General features: G+C 42.4%; 1 protein-coding gene across 4 annotated transcripts in view; it reads left to right on the top strand.

The window, feature by feature from the left end:
• LOC109111989 (zinc finger protein 40-like) overlaps window positions 1–14,434 on the top strand; it is a 54,672-nt gene extending 40,238 nt beyond the window's left edge. For 3 of the 4 annotated variants that reach the window (XM_042744968.1, XM_042744967.1, XM_042744966.1), the window contains 7 exons: window positions 1,451–1,504; window positions 4,138–9,827; window positions 9,935–10,071; window positions 10,161–10,336; window positions 10,937–11,038; window positions 11,838–12,382; window positions 12,635–14,434. In XM_042744968.1, coding sequence (XP_042600902.1) covers window positions 1,451–1,504; window positions 4,138–9,827; window positions 9,935–10,071; window positions 10,161–10,336; window positions 10,937–11,038; window positions 11,838–12,382; window positions 12,635–13,786 — 7,856 coding nt within the window. In that variant the 3' untranslated portion in view covers window positions 13,787–14,434. Of the gene's footprint in view, window positions 1–1,450; window positions 1,505–4,137; window positions 9,828–9,934; window positions 10,072–10,160; window positions 10,337–10,936; window positions 11,039–11,837; window positions 12,545–12,634 lie in introns of all 4 variants that reach the window. The other variant, XM_042744969.1, reaches the window with a different exon arrangement.
• Window positions 14,435–15,267: the final 833 nt, after the last annotated feature.

Below are 15,267 nucleotides of genomic sequence, written 5' to 3'. Positions count from 1 at the left end.
TAAACTGGCATCCATATGATCCATTGATTGCTCCAAACGATTGAGGGTAGGACCGGTAAATCTGGATGTGTGGTTATACCAAGCAGTTCAAGCCCTTAAACAGCTGTGGTGACTCAGCATCCAGAAATCCCCCAAATGATGGTGCAGAATGTGATGCTGTTATAATTGGTGATGAATGAGATGCAGTGATGCTTGAGGTAGTTAAGTAGTAAGCAAACATGCAAGGAGTGATGTGATGCAATGGAAGAGACTAGCGTGGGAATGAGGGTTTGAGGGTTTAGATGAGACCTCCAGAGATATGGAGGAAGTTCAGGCTCTCACGGATACACCAATCATGCTGACCTTGGAAATTCAGAGTTGTTTTTGCATGTTTTCATACAGTAACAGTTAACTGTTGTGCATTGGCTTGTGTAGTGAGTGATGCTGGATGTTGGTTAAAGGGAAAGATTTGCTAAGATTGGGTTATGTATATAAATACATTGGGTTATATAACAAATTGAGTTTGCTGAGAGAGAAAGAGAGGGGTAGGAAAGTTAATCAGTGGTGTGCCTTTAGGCCACTCTTCGTGAAAAAAATGCAGTGACCTCGGTCACTGGGCACCCCCTCGCCACTCCAACCTATTTTGCTTGCAGTGAAGAGAGTCTTTCCCGTTACAGTGCCCGGGAGTCTCTTAGTGGCCACAGCATTTTTCCAAACAGCAAGTGAGGATATTTTCCGAAACTGCTTTGGTTCTTGCTTCACAGTGAGACGTTGTTTTCAAAGCAAACTAGAGTTTGCTCATGCATTGTAATGGGGTTTTGTGGTTGAAACACACCACACCAATCTCTTCTGCTTTTCAATGCTTTTTTTTTGTATTTGCGTATGCACTGGGTGGGTGTGTATGTGTGTGTGACTTAAGGTAGTGAAAGGAGATGATTGCTTCTCATTCCCCACATCTTAGAGCACATGTACATGCATACAGTAGATACAAACACACACACACACACACACACACACACACACACACACACACACACACACACATATATACTCCTGGCTGCTCTTATATAATAATCAGTAATTGCATTTTAATATTGGGTATATTCTTAGTGTGCATATCCCTCCCACACATACAGAGCAGATGATATGAAATTTGAAATGCCTGCTGTACATGTGAAATATGGGGAAGAACGGTCAAGTGTCTTTTGCAGGCCATTACTGTAATTATATTATATTATGTTACTGTTTTGCTGTTGTAAAATGAAGCCTTGAAATATTGGTAGATATGGTAACCAATATTTCTAGTATTGATAATACTGTGTACTGTACATATTAAAAGACAAATTTCTTCTTCCATATTTGACACACTTTGATGTTTTGTTTTAAAAGCTGTATTTTGAAATGCCACATCACTATGCCATTATTATTCACTATTGGATTTGGCTAAAATGAAACTCTCTTTATTTTTCAGATAAAATAGAGGAGGCACAGAAGGAGCTCAAAGACCCCAAAGTTGCGCACAAAGGTATGATTCATCATATAAAACAACATTCCTTTCAAATGCAACATCAACAGGAAGCTTCTCTCTCCCCCTCCTTAATATCAGAGATGTACAAGCTCATCTTTGTGTTTAAAGGGGAATGGCTGGGTTTCTTTGTGCGGCAGTTGAATTGCTCTGTTCATTACAGCAATCACTTTCCAAGGCAGAAGCTTATCTGCATTGAATCCAGGGCAAATTCCGGAATATTGTTTCAAACATACCTTCATTCGGCTTCCCAAAGCAAACCGCATTTGCTTGTACTGGACTGCATCTGTGACCAGGTTCTTTGGTCTGCCAGCGCACTGCTTAAGAAGGTGTACTAGATGTCCTATGGGGTTTCCAGAAGTTCCAGGAACTCTGCTGTATGAACCTGCCACACTGTACATCCTTAGCTTGATCAAAAAAATGCAGGAGCAGCTATTTAAAAGCCACGTTTCACCAGCATGCATGGAAAAACAGCATAGATGTTGCGTAATTGGCTGGAATGGAAATGTGTTATAGATTATGTAAAAGCAAAAATGTAAACTATGAAGTGAATAAGCTGCTACAGTCTTCTTTTATATGAGAACATGGCACTATGAAGCAGCACCTTGCACAATGTAAATTAATGTAATCCTTTGTTACCATAATACAATAATATGACCATACTCATCTACAATGGTAGCATGAAGGATTCATTTTGCGTATGTTCAGTTTTCTCTGGCCCTATTTTTCTTAGTGGTCATGTTGGGACAAGTTACATCAGAATGCAACTGGTTTAAGAATAAGTAAACCACTTTTAAAAATACAGCAGGCAGTGATGTCACAAGTCATCTCCACGTTAATCCTGAATCCGTTAAAGGCAGTTAATTAGCTCAGAGCTCAAGGATGTCCTCACATCCTCTTTCTACATTCTCTAGAAACATGTAAGGAAGTTTGTCTGTTGATCACTGACTTACTAAAGTTACAAACAAAATAAAGTTAGATTGAAGTACTGGTGAAATCCTAACAGGCCTTTTGAATTTCTGGGGAATTCCTGAGACATACTTTGTAGTTCTAACACCTAACCACTTCTCTCCACCAACCATGCCAAGCAAAGTAATGAAGGGAAACCCTAATAAGTGCAGGGTTGCCACAGATGTTCAGGCTTGGTTACGTGTTTTGTAACTACTTGGCATCATGCACACAAAGAGCCTTCAGTATAACTTAAAGACCACAGGGAGTCCAAACACAGCAAATGCGGTAAACTCTGCCCATCAATGAGTAATTGTGGACAATATTCAGTTGTGTATGTGCTTTGCAATGTTTCCTTTTCCAAATGAAGAGTTTGTTTTCTGCCAGATGTTGACTTAGGTGCTCGGGTCTTACTGCCCAGAGTATCTGGATCATGTTCAATCCAGGGACAGATTTAATTAATTCACACAACCTTTTTCATCCACATAAACACCTACATGCAACTTATTTTGTATGGTCTTTCTCTGCCAATTGAGTGAGAGAGAATAGAAATAATAGAACAAGGTAAGACTCATCCTAACTAACACAATTGCAGTATTGAATGAGATGTAGGAGAGCAAGTTAGGGAGGGTTGGGAGAGGGAGAGCGAGAGAGGGATGGTGACAGAGGGTTGAGAAACGGTGAGTGGGTTTTGTACATAATGATGCGTGGGCCTCAGTAGGAGCTCAGGAGATCTTCTAGATTCCAAAACAGTCTTGTCTATGTGCTAACTGTCAGATGCACTGGGGCTGCTTATAGAGAACTGGGTTTGCTAAGAAAAGGATTATTTTATTTCATTGTAAATTGAAGAGCTTCGTCCACCTTACAATTCATCAAAACTTGTTGCTTAGGTATGTTTTGGTTTGTCTGATATTAGCAAGTTTTTTGCTGTTGTTGACTTGTCTGTATATCTTTTTGGGTAATTTGTGCTGTTAAATATAGAGTTTATCTTGATGTTTAGGTGTTGTAGAAAGTGCACTCTATGGTTTGGTTTTGCTTACGAACTTTGCATGATGAAAGGTATTCTGCTAGATGAGGAGGAAATGAAAGCAGAAAATAACAGACGTGTTTGTTTTGAAGATTGTTAGGAAAATGCATGGGCAATTTGTGTGTTGAAAGATGACATAAATGTTGTCTACAGACTGTATGCTAGCACACTAACAGAGATTTGTCTAATTTTTAGGTTTTTAGGCTTTTTCTGTGACTAAGTCATAAGAGATTGTATGTTATTGTGCACTACACTGAATTGCACTGTCAAAAATAAAACATCATATAATTATTGTAATATGTCAGTAATTAATTGCAGATGCAAGTTGTTTCAGTTAACATTATTGTTATAATAAAAAAGGATAAGGTAATCAAAGGAAATGGTTTATTTTAATTTTGAGAAAAAAAAATTTTTTTTGAAAATGTGTATTATTTAACCTTTACAAATCTCTTTCATGAATTGTGTAACCCTATTGATTTTTTTCTTTGTTTAAGGATTTTTTTTTTAAAAGTAGCCTTGTGGTTATTCAAAAATGTGTGCATTTAAATAATTTTTTATTTAATATTTAATTTAAAAAAAAATCACAAAAGGTATTGGGCATGATGAGGCATGTTTTTTTTTTTTTCATTACAATTTTTGTTTTTTGTTTTTCCTACAGACATAAATGAAAGTACTGGCAAAAATTCTGAAAGCATCAAAGGACTAAAGAGGAAAAAAGTTGGGGCACAAAGCCAGCTAAAGAAAATACCCAAATCTCCCGTCAAAAAGCAAACACAGACAAAGAAATCCATTTCTCCAAGCATATCTTCTTCATCCAAGGAAGCCACACCCTCCTTTTCTTTTTCAAGCAGTCCATCGCATGGATTGCCTGAACCTCAAGATACTGAAGATGCACCACAGGATGCATCTGGATCTAGAGCAGTAAAAGTGGAGCACAAGGAGTTATTAACCTTAGAACCACAGGCTCTCAGCCGCAAAAGTGCTGCAGAGGAACCTTGTGCTTCAAGGCCTGTGCAGACAGAAAGCTGGTGTGGCAACAGCAGCAACAAAATCGCATCTCCTTCTCTAACAAGTGCTCCCCTTGAGGTACTGCTCAAGGCTATGGAGCCAGATTTCAATACACTGACGGAAAGGAAGAACAGCAGTCCAATAGGGCATCTTGGAAAATCAGTTTCCATTCCTGTCACTTATTCAGACTATGCTATGACTATGCGTGCTGTAAATTTCAATGTCCAGTCACAGCCCTCATTTGTGCCACCATTCAATGCAGCCAAACAGTTCTACAGCAGTGTGGCATCTACAGGGCCACATACAACACAGCAGTATGTGAACATGACAGGAAATCGTCAGCAGGACAAACCAGGATTCCAGAAAAGCTATAGTGTGGGTCCTTCACATACCTTGACACACGCACCTGTTCCATCTGGATCAGGTGGCTTCCCTCAGAGCCAGCCCCCTGTTGTTCAAACATGCCAGTCTTTGTCAGCCACAGTACCAAACTCAGTTCAAGTCCCTGTAACACCAGGTTTCAACCCTGTTCAGATGACAGCTGTGGTCAACTTCGGTGCAAGCCAAGTATATGATATCTCTGCAAAAGACCAAAAACCAAAAAAGCAAGGGAAGTATGTCTGTGAATACTGTAAAAGAGCTTGTGCCAAGCCAAGTGTGCTTCTAAAACACATACGGTCCCACACAGGAGAGAGACCTTACCCATGTGTGACATGTGGTTTTTCATTTAAGACAAAGAGCAACTTATACAAGCATAAGAAGTCTCATGCACATGCTATCAAACTGGGTCTGGTAAAAGACTCCGGAAGTGGATCCCTCTCTCAAGAGTCGGACAAAGGCTTGGCCACACATTCTGATGTGGAGGAAAGCGGGGACAGTGACGAGGAAGGTAGTGCAGCAGACTTAGACCCGGATTCTTCACAAAGCAGCCTGACGGCATTGTCTGAGAGCAGTCTGCAGAGTGCAGGCATGGTACCAGGAAGCCAAGGAGAATCAGAGCCTTTGCTGGTGTTTGAAACTCTGAAATCACTGGTTTCTCAGAAAGGATGTGAGCCAAAGGTCACTGCTGCTCTCCCTAAAGTGGTTGTCCACCCTGTAAATGTTTCACCTTTGCGTGCAGACAGCCCAAGAGTTACAGATTTGACACCTGAACATGCCACAGCCCAGAGGCAAAGGGATTTCCAGACAGCAAACATAAGGTCCAATGTAATGGTTCTGTCCTCACTGAAAGAAGTGGATTGCACAAGTCCTCTACAAGATTCAGTTAGTGAGGATGAAGATCAGCATTGTAAATCCCCACTAGGAGTCAGCCATGCCCAGCTACAAAGGCAACAAGCAACTGATTACTCACAACAACCACAAGGCAAGTGTCTGCTTAGTCCTCGGAGTCTTGGAAGCACTGACTCAGGCTACTTTTCACGTTCTGAGAGTGCAGATCAAGCTATGAGTCCCCCAAGTCCTTTTGTTAAGATAACTCCACCAGCAGAAACTGACATTACAAAAGCTCCACAAATTCCCCCTTCCCCAGTTGTGGCAACTGTCATGCATGTAGCACCTGTAGAGAAGCCTCGAGGTCCTTCAGGACAAATGCGTCCTCCATTAGAAACTAAAGCTCTATCTCTTGAGGAGCGTATCTCAAAGCTGATCTCAGACAATGAGGCTGTTGTGGATGACAAACAACTAGACAGTGTCAAACCCAGGAGGACTTCCCTTTCCCGAAGGGGTAGCATTGACTCCCCTAAATCCTACATATTTAAAGACTCTTTTCAGTTTGATCTAAAACCACCAGTAAGAAGATCTAGTTCCAACTCGGACATACCAAAATCTCCATTTACTCCGACAGACAAATCCAAGCCAGTATTTCTTCTTTCTGTTCCACCTCAGTATCCAGCTATGGACTGTTTACCAATTACAAGAAGCAATTCGATGCCTACATCACCTGGTCAGTCAGCTCTCTTCCCCAATGTAACACATCAGCCTCACCCACTAAGGATCTGTCATTCATTTGATGACAAGATTAGTTCACTAAATGATGATGTGTTCTCTTCAGCTCCCTCTACTCCCAATCCTGCTGTACATCCACGTACACTAGTGAGACAGATAGCAGTTGAGGATTTGTCCACAAATGATGGTCATGTTCTTATCTCTGTTCATTCCATGGATGAGAGCCTTCATGGACCAAGTATTACACATGAGCTGCGAAGTAAGTCTTTTGAGCATGCAACAGAAAGAAACCGAAAACCCCAGCAAAACAAAGGGACAATGTACGAATGTGAGACTTGTCGTAACCGTTACAGAAAACTGGAAAATTTTGAAAATCACAAGAAGTTTTATTGTTCCGAACTGCATGGTCCAAAAAATAAGCCTATGCATACCAGAGAGATTGAGACAGATGTTTTCAGACGTGGAATTCAGCAGCCCCTTTTAAACAGAAATGCTGTAATTACCGGCATTGTAGAGCAACCACTCATGGTAAGAAAAAGAAGGAAAATTAAAAGTGTTGGAGATGATGATGACCAGTCTCCAACTGAGACCACTCCTCCATGTTCAAGAAGTTTTGACTCCTGCCAGACCTCTACAGGTTCGATAGGGCAACCTTATTCTCAACATACCCAGTCCTTAAGTAACACTGCTGTTTTAGGACAAATACAGATCATTGGCAGAGCTGCAGAATCACAGGAGTCAAGACTATCTCCAATAAGAGAGGCTCAGATCAGCACACCAAATAAAGAAAGAGGAGACCTCCAGAGACAAGGAAGTGGAACTTCAGTCATTCGACATACCAACTCCCTCAGCCGACCAAATTCTTTTGAAACATCCGAGTCCATTGACAGGTCATCTCCAGTTGATCCTGTGGAAAAGGAAGTAAAGAGCTCTGTAAAAGGTCATAAAGAGTCTGCAGTGAATTTATCTTCACAAAGTTACCATGACAGAATGTCTACACCCAAATGTGCCAGCCAAGGAATGGAATCTCATGGTAAGCAAAGCTTTGCCATTGCTAGTGATGGCACACCTGTACAGCAATCACGGCTTGTACGGCAGAACAACATTCAGGTCCCTGAAATCTTAGTAACAGAGGAACCAGACAGAGATCATGAAACTCCAGTTGTAGAATCAACAGAGAAACCTGCAGAAACATTCAACTGGCCTCAGAGGAGTGAGAGCTTGTCTAAACTGCCAACAGAAAAACTCCCCCCAAAGAAAAAGCGCATAAGACTTGCTCAAATGGAACACTCTTCTGGTGAATCTAGCTTTGAGTCAAGTCTCTCTCGTAGCCTCAGTAGAGATAGTAGCTTGTCAAGGTGCTCTAGTATTTCAGCCTCTTTTGACAGAGATGATCCACCAAGATCTGACAGTCCATCAAGGGCTGATAGTGTTGGGAAGCCACCAGAAGCTCAAGGTATCCCTGTAGCAAACAACACTCTTGGAGTGCCAGGCATGATGAGACGTGCTACCTCAGAACAAATCAGCTGCACTCAGTCATCATTGGAGATTTCTTGTGACTACCGTAGCAAATCCTTTGATTGCAGCAGCATGTCACCCAGCAGGCCTTTGTCACCAATGCAGACTGCCCTTCCAAAAATGACACATTGTCCTCCAACTACCCAGGTGCCTCTCATTGAAAGAAGAAGGGGTCCTCTGGTACGTCAAATGTCCTTGAAGATTGCACCAGAACCTCAAATGCCAGTGAGACAGACTCCCCCCATCCAAAGAGTCCCCTTCACTAATGAATGCTCTGGGTCCCAACCTAGATCAGTAAATATGAACACATCCACACTTGTTCAGGCTGTTGCTCTACATTCTGGAGAGGCCCCTCTACCGAAAAATGAGCAAGTGGTTCAAAGCATCAACCTTGGAAGTCAAACCCAACAACCCCAGGTTCATGGTCTTCCACATCCATGGCATCAGACCTCAAGGGTTGTGGCATGCCATGTGCAACCTTTGGTCCAAATGGTGGCTGGTCAGACAGATGTTCAGAAGAGCTCTGATGAAAAAAATAAGAAGAGCTTTGTACCTAAATACCAAATGAATTGCCCTGTACTAAAAACAGGCCAGACATATTCTTTAGCAGATGGACAAGGCACACAGATCACTTTGCCAGTGAAAACTGTACCGTTGGCTAATGAAATTAAAGTCTCACAGTCAAATGATGGAATGCAAAATGTCTATGTAGCACAACCAGGTTATCAGGCTGTAATCAATAAGCCCCCAATTATACTGCCTGCTGATACACCAGTATCTACACCTGTCCCACAGATTCTAATTACCCATGAGCATACCCTAGCACCTGCTTCTGTGGTTTCTAAGGTTAACTTCCCTACGGTACATGTTGTAACCTGTGATTCAAAGACTGGACCAGAAATTCAAGCTCACAGGCAACCTGGGTCTGTTGATATACAGATGAAAAACAACAATATGAAATCTACTGAACAAAACCAAACCACTGAGCAAAGCATCCTGTCCCTCGGTTCACTGCATTGTACACAAAAACTGGCATCTGCAAATTTATGCCTCCAAGAGTCTACTGTCTCAAGTAAGCGTATGCTCTCTCCTGCCAACAGCCTGGACATTGCTATGGAAAAAACACAGAAACGGGCTAAAGATGAGCACGGAGCTGCATGTCTCACTGATGGTAGATCTCTAAACTACTTGAACTCAAAGATGTCAGAAATGACCAGGCAGAGGAAGTTAATGCTGGTTAGACAGGTCTGCACCACAGAGCCAGTGGATAGCCCAATTGAGACTGATGCCCCAATACAATTGCCAGAGACTTCAGAAGCCGACAAGAACACTCAGATACTAATATCTCAGACAACAACTGAGGTCAGTGAACAGGAAATAGAGAGCAGAACACCTACCACAACACCTGCTACATGTTCTTCACCCAGAGTTCAAAGCTATACCATGCCAGAGAATTCCACTCTGAAGCCACAAGAAAAACTTGAGGAGCAGCGTTGGTCTCCATCCAAATCTCCTCTGAGGCCTCCAACATTTCAGGGACAGGTGAAGTTAGCTTCTTCTGTGTCTGTTGTCAACACCAGAGACAGTCATCGCCTGTCTTTCCCTAGTCTGAAAACAGCTACAACCTTCACCTGGTGTTTTCTTATGAAAAGGAAACCCCTCCATATTCAACAGGCAGACCAGAGGATCTCTGCCTACTCTGCATGGATAGTAAACCCCAACAATCCCAATCCATTGGGGCTTCCCACAAAAGTGGTCATGTCTTTGTTTGATTCCAAACAGACATCCAAGAAAATATACTACACCCAAGCAAAAACAACAACTTTGAAATCTGACATCTTGACCTACTCTGGGAAGCTGAAGGACATCTTGCCAAAAGTAAGAGCATTTTGAAAATATAGTTTGCTATTTTAAATTTAACGCATTTGTAATGCATTGGTACATGCATGATAAACAAATACTTCTTGTATTTTGTATTGTTTCAGGTTTTGATTCAGAAAAGATCTGTGCCAACTGAGAATAGTGGAAAAACAAAACCAGAGACTCAACCATTTAATCAGACAGAGTCAGACAGAGATTCTTCCAAATCTGAGCCCCAACGAGTGAAGATCTTTGATGGAGGGTTTGTAAATCTCATTTATTTTACTCCACTTTGCAAATATTTAACAGGACATTGTGTTCTAATGTGTACTATCTGTGGTATGTTTTCAGTTACAAGTCGAATGAGGAGTATGTGTATGTTAGAGGGCGTGGAAGAGGAAAATACATCTGTGAGGAATGTGGAATCCGCTGCAAGAAACCTAGCATGCTGCGGAAACACATCCGTACTCATTCGGACATCCGTCCATTTCACTGCACGCACTGCAACTTCTCTTTCAAGACCAAAGGTGGGTTCAGTCCCAAATACTGATTTGAAAGCTAAGTTATGCTTAAAGTTTGTTTTCTTCCTCAAATGGTAATTATTAATTATTACAAAAATAAACAGAACTTATATAAATTGTTACAAATATTAAACTAGATAAAAAAAGATTGTAAAAAAAAAAAATCTCTGGTTCTTGTCTTCCATCATAAATGGCCAACTCATACACTTGCATAAGGACAAATCTAAACATGTTAACTTGAAAGGTTTCATTTTCTAAATGAAATGTGTCAGGATTTAAGAACAGTTATGTAATTTAGATAATTCTTAGGGATGGTTGGATATTATTTCTGTACAAAGTGTTTTTTTCTTACCTGCTTTTTTTGTAGACTTTGCCTGTTCTCTTAAAAAAGCCAGTATGATTCATCACAGTTGAACTTCCCACGCGGCACTGCAGAACAGCACACAGTGTTAGACCAGCCCACGTTCCTTTAAGAACTTCTTTATCAGTTACTCACCCATTACATAGAGCTAGTGCTTAGGAACATGTCATGCTTATGTAAACCACTCCCATGCCCTGTATCTGCCTCCCACTTGAGTGACCTCTTTGTTCCCTTTAACCACACAGGGAACCTAACCAAGCACATGAAGTCCAAAGCCCACAGCAAGAAGTGCATGGAAATGGGAGTTGCTGTGGGTATTATTGAGGACCAGGACACCGAAGACTCAGGTAGAAGTCTCTTATGTGCTTTTGGAAATATCAGTCTTAACCAGACCATTGAATAGGGGAGTTTATTTCACAAGGACCAACGCCTAACCAACCAACTTGAGAAAGCAGAAATTATAATATTGTTTACACCATTACATAGGCTATTCATTTTTAACAACAGAATCAACCTGACCATTAATAGGCTTACTAATAATAGCACCATCTGCTAAATGTGGATTGTCCCTGGCTATGTTCTGTTGCAGTGATGATCAATGGCAATGCCATGGTCCAATTAGAGATTCTTAACGCAGTCTTTTTCCTTGTTAACTCTTGGTGCATGTGGGCGGCATACACAGCGTTTACTGCGAGGAAATTGCTGCATCTAATTTTAGCAGGAAAGCGAGAGAGAGGCTGTGAGATTTCTCTGGTCTCAGTTACTGAGAGCATATTTGTTTTCCTCTCACACAGTTCCACACAAGCTGTCATGGACAGGCTGCATTTGTGGTCTGAGGTATTAATGTCTTCCCGATATAATATGATGGGTATTTCTAGACCTATCATCCCTGTTTTGCTATGTGGTAGATGTGCAAGCTATAACTGCGGAAAGTGAAAGCTGTTAAAAAAAAAAAACATACAGATTCAGTTTAAATCTTTCATCTTTAGGTCACACAATTTAGGTCACACTAGGATTGTGAAAAGTCCTTGGGAGCATTTTCAAAGTAGCTCTTTTATACTGTAGATGTATCTGCTTGGATTGGCTGTGCTATATTACATGATTGTTCCTGCTCTTTTTGTTCATTAAGCTGTTTTTCCCCCAAAGGTGATCGAGGAAGAGCAGGAAGTGCTGACAGACAGGACTCAGATGGTGATGACTCTGATGGCCCAGACGATGAAGATAACGATGGGGAAGAGGAAGACGAGGAGGACAGTCAGGCAGAGTCTGGCCTCTCTGCAACACCCTCTGTTTCTGCAAGCCCACAGCATCTTCCTGCTAACCAGGCTGACATGGCTCCTAGCTCTCTGCTAGCAAAGATGTCCATCAGCCCAAATCTAATCCCAGCTCCTAAAACTCAGCCTCCTCAAGCTTCAGACTCCAAGACCTCAGACACAGAGTCTGTGGCTATGACAAGTCCAGTTTTGTTGGTCAGACAGATGTCAATTTCTGCATCCTGCTCAAGCCCTGGCCCTTGTCCCACCTCTTTCACATCCCACCCTGCCCCTGCCTCAGAATCCCACACCTCTGATACTGACTCTGTGCACATGATGAGCCCAGTGTCACCTTGCAGGCAGATGTCCATCGACTACCCTGACTTTGATGATCCCCCTAGTCCCCCAGTGCCAGCCAAGGGTGGCAAGCTCGGCCAGGTGAGACCCGTGTCTTCGCAGTCATTGTCTTTCCCATCATGCATCCCTCCCTCTCTACATGTACACCTCACCCCATACCAGTACCCGACCCCATATGCATTCCAATGTCTTGAGTCTCGCATGCCTGGCACGTCAGCAAAACTGCTTTGAATGCATGAAAAGGTGAATAGAATTTTAATGTAGTCACTGTCTGCTATTGTTGTGTTGTTTGACAATGTTGATAAAAATATTCATAACGTTGTTCTTTAACAGGAAGTTGTGTCAAGCACCATATCCCAACTTGCAAGTGAGTGCAATGGCAACGTCGACCGTGGTACTCAGACCTCTTCTGACCCTCTTCAGGGACCCTTGCACTTTCCAAATGCAGATCTGATCCACGAGCCCAGAGTGGAAGCCACTACTCATCTCTTCAGCCACCTGCCCTTGCACTCCCAACAGCCCCCTCGTTCCCCATACAGCATGGTACCTGTGGGTGGCATCCAGCTTGTTCCCGCGGGTTTGGCTGCTTACTCCACATTTGTACCCATTCAGGCCGGGCCAGTCCAGCTAACCATCCCTGCACTCAGTGTGATCCATAGGCAGACCGGAAGCCCTCTCCCAGCCCCCAACACCTCGCCCCGGCCAGAGGGTTCCCCGAGCCATCCGCTGGTAGTTCAGGAACCAGTCAGCAGTGTACTGCCTTGTTTCCCTCTGGGCCAAGTGGCAGGGCTTCAGACACTAGGTGCTCCCCAAACTGCCCTGCAGCCTTTGGGTTTGGAGACCTTGAGCATGTTGGGTTTAGCCAACTCCACCCAGCTGGTGCCTCAACAGAGTCTGCCATTAAATGCCACCCTAGGCTTACAAGTGTTGGCAGCTAGCCCTGCCCCTCAGTGCAGCACTGCTTCCCCAGCACAAATCCCTGGCCTGCAGATCCTCAACATTGCCCTGCCAGCCCTTATACCATCCCTCAGCCCCCTCTCAGCTCTCAGCCCACTTCCTGCAGCCCAGGACAAGCCACATAGCCCTGAGGGTGTAGCATCTGTAACTCCAGCAGCACAGGTTGCAGAATCTCCACCAGCACCTATTTCTTCAGCCAGTCCTCCAACAGCCAATCCAGGAGATGTTCCTACAAATGCAAAGCCATCCACAGAGCCAAAGCAGGTCCCTCAAAACAGCCCTAGCGCTGGATCTAAGGACACAGGGGGTGCTGAGAAGACCACAGCCATGATGGACAAACCGAAAACACCATCACAACCTCCTTCGCCCTCATCCTCTAATGAGAGAGGCTGTGAGGTTGCACACAAGGCAAAAGCAGGTGGGGCTAGTGAAGTGAAACCACAGCAACCTGTCTCTAGACAACCAGTGACTGATGACTACAATGAAGCCTCCAGTGATGATGAGGATAGACTTGTCATAGCTACCTGAGAGTCCCAATAAAAGCTCTTTCTTTTCTGCCTATGAATTTCTTTCTCTTTCCACCTCTTTCTCCTTCTTTTTTGTATAACTTTGTCACTTTGTAAAACTGAAACACTTCAGGAGGTTTGCAGCACTGCAAGCCTTCTCTAAAAAAAGCACATTTTCTGACAGTCATATTGTATGTGCAATCATAAATGATGACCAATTATTTTATTTTATACTTTTTTGTCAGCACCAGACAGTTTTTCTTTTCTTTTTGTACATGTTGTATAGACAATTGTGCCTTTTGGAGTTTCTCGTTTAGAAACCTGTATATAATATCTTATAAATCTAGTAGTTATCTATTTGGAAGTTAAGTTGATATGGAAGTTAAAGAAGAATGGAGGAAATTTGTTTTATTTTTTAAATGTTTTCTTTTTGAAAAGTTTTATGTCTATCGTAAATTGATGGGGAAATTAATGTACTGATATATAAACATTTCTATGGCTTTTGGGGGGCAGTATTCTTGTGCACAGATGTTGTGGTCAAGTATTTATTATATTCCACCTGGTGCCCATTTTGAACTCCATAAGTCCATAGGTATGAGTAAAATGGTGGCTTTACATTTGCTGTATCTATACTATCGACAGTATCAGTAAAACCTTGTTTACAAGTGCAGAAATGCCTCTGAAGTCTCCTTTTTTTAAGTGCTGTAATTAGCTATCTGATTTATCTTTTTTCATCCTTGAATCAACCCTGTAAAAAGGGTTATTCCCGGGGCTCTCCAAGACTCTAGAATTATTCAGCAGTTCAAATCACTAACGAGGAGCTTGGAGAGGCCAGCAAATGACGTCACCAATCAGTTCCTTCACAGGCTTTTAATGACTACAACACTGTCCTTGTCTCAAGAGGCTTAGAGCAAAAGCTCTCATTACAGCCCCAGAATGACTCATTCAGTTGATAGTATTGCGTTGCCTGCTGCTGCAGTCCACTAAGACTGTGACTCAATAACGCTACCTGCTGGACGGGTCGTTTTATTGCATACAGAGGAGTGCAGGGCACATCATGCAGGAAGGTGGGGTGGGGGAGGATGTTGCTTAGTTACCCAGCCCACAGAAGAGCATGAGAGTGGGTGAGACTCTCTGGAAACAGCTCTGAACATTCAGTCCATCTAAACCTGATGAATTTAGCAAAAGTGAGAGTAGAACATTAAAACTCACTAGTGAACACTAAACTATTCTGCAATGGAAACGACATTCCTAGATTTGACCATAATGTAGGTGTGAATTTCAAACTTTCCACCTGTTTCTTAACATACTTTTTCTGTCATTGGTAAGTTTGCATTAGTTCTATTATGTAGAGGCAAAAAAAAAAAAAAGTTTCATCATTAGGACCTGTATATACAGGTGAGGCTTATCCTTGTCTATGAGTATGATGTCAGAATATTTGAAAAATATCAATGCAGTCATGCCACCCTTGCCTGAGGAGAGCAACACTGAAAAACAAAACTG

Source organism: Cyprinus carpio, chromosome B19, assembly GCF_018340385.1.
Source record: "Cyprinus carpio isolate SPL01 chromosome B19, ASM1834038v1, whole genome shotgun sequence".
Lineage (NCBI taxonomy): Eukaryota > Metazoa > Chordata > Actinopteri > Cypriniformes > Cyprinidae > Cyprinus > Cyprinus carpio.
The sequence above is the reverse complement of the archived record's forward strand: the minus strand, read 5'-3'. Positions and strand labels throughout refer to the sequence as shown.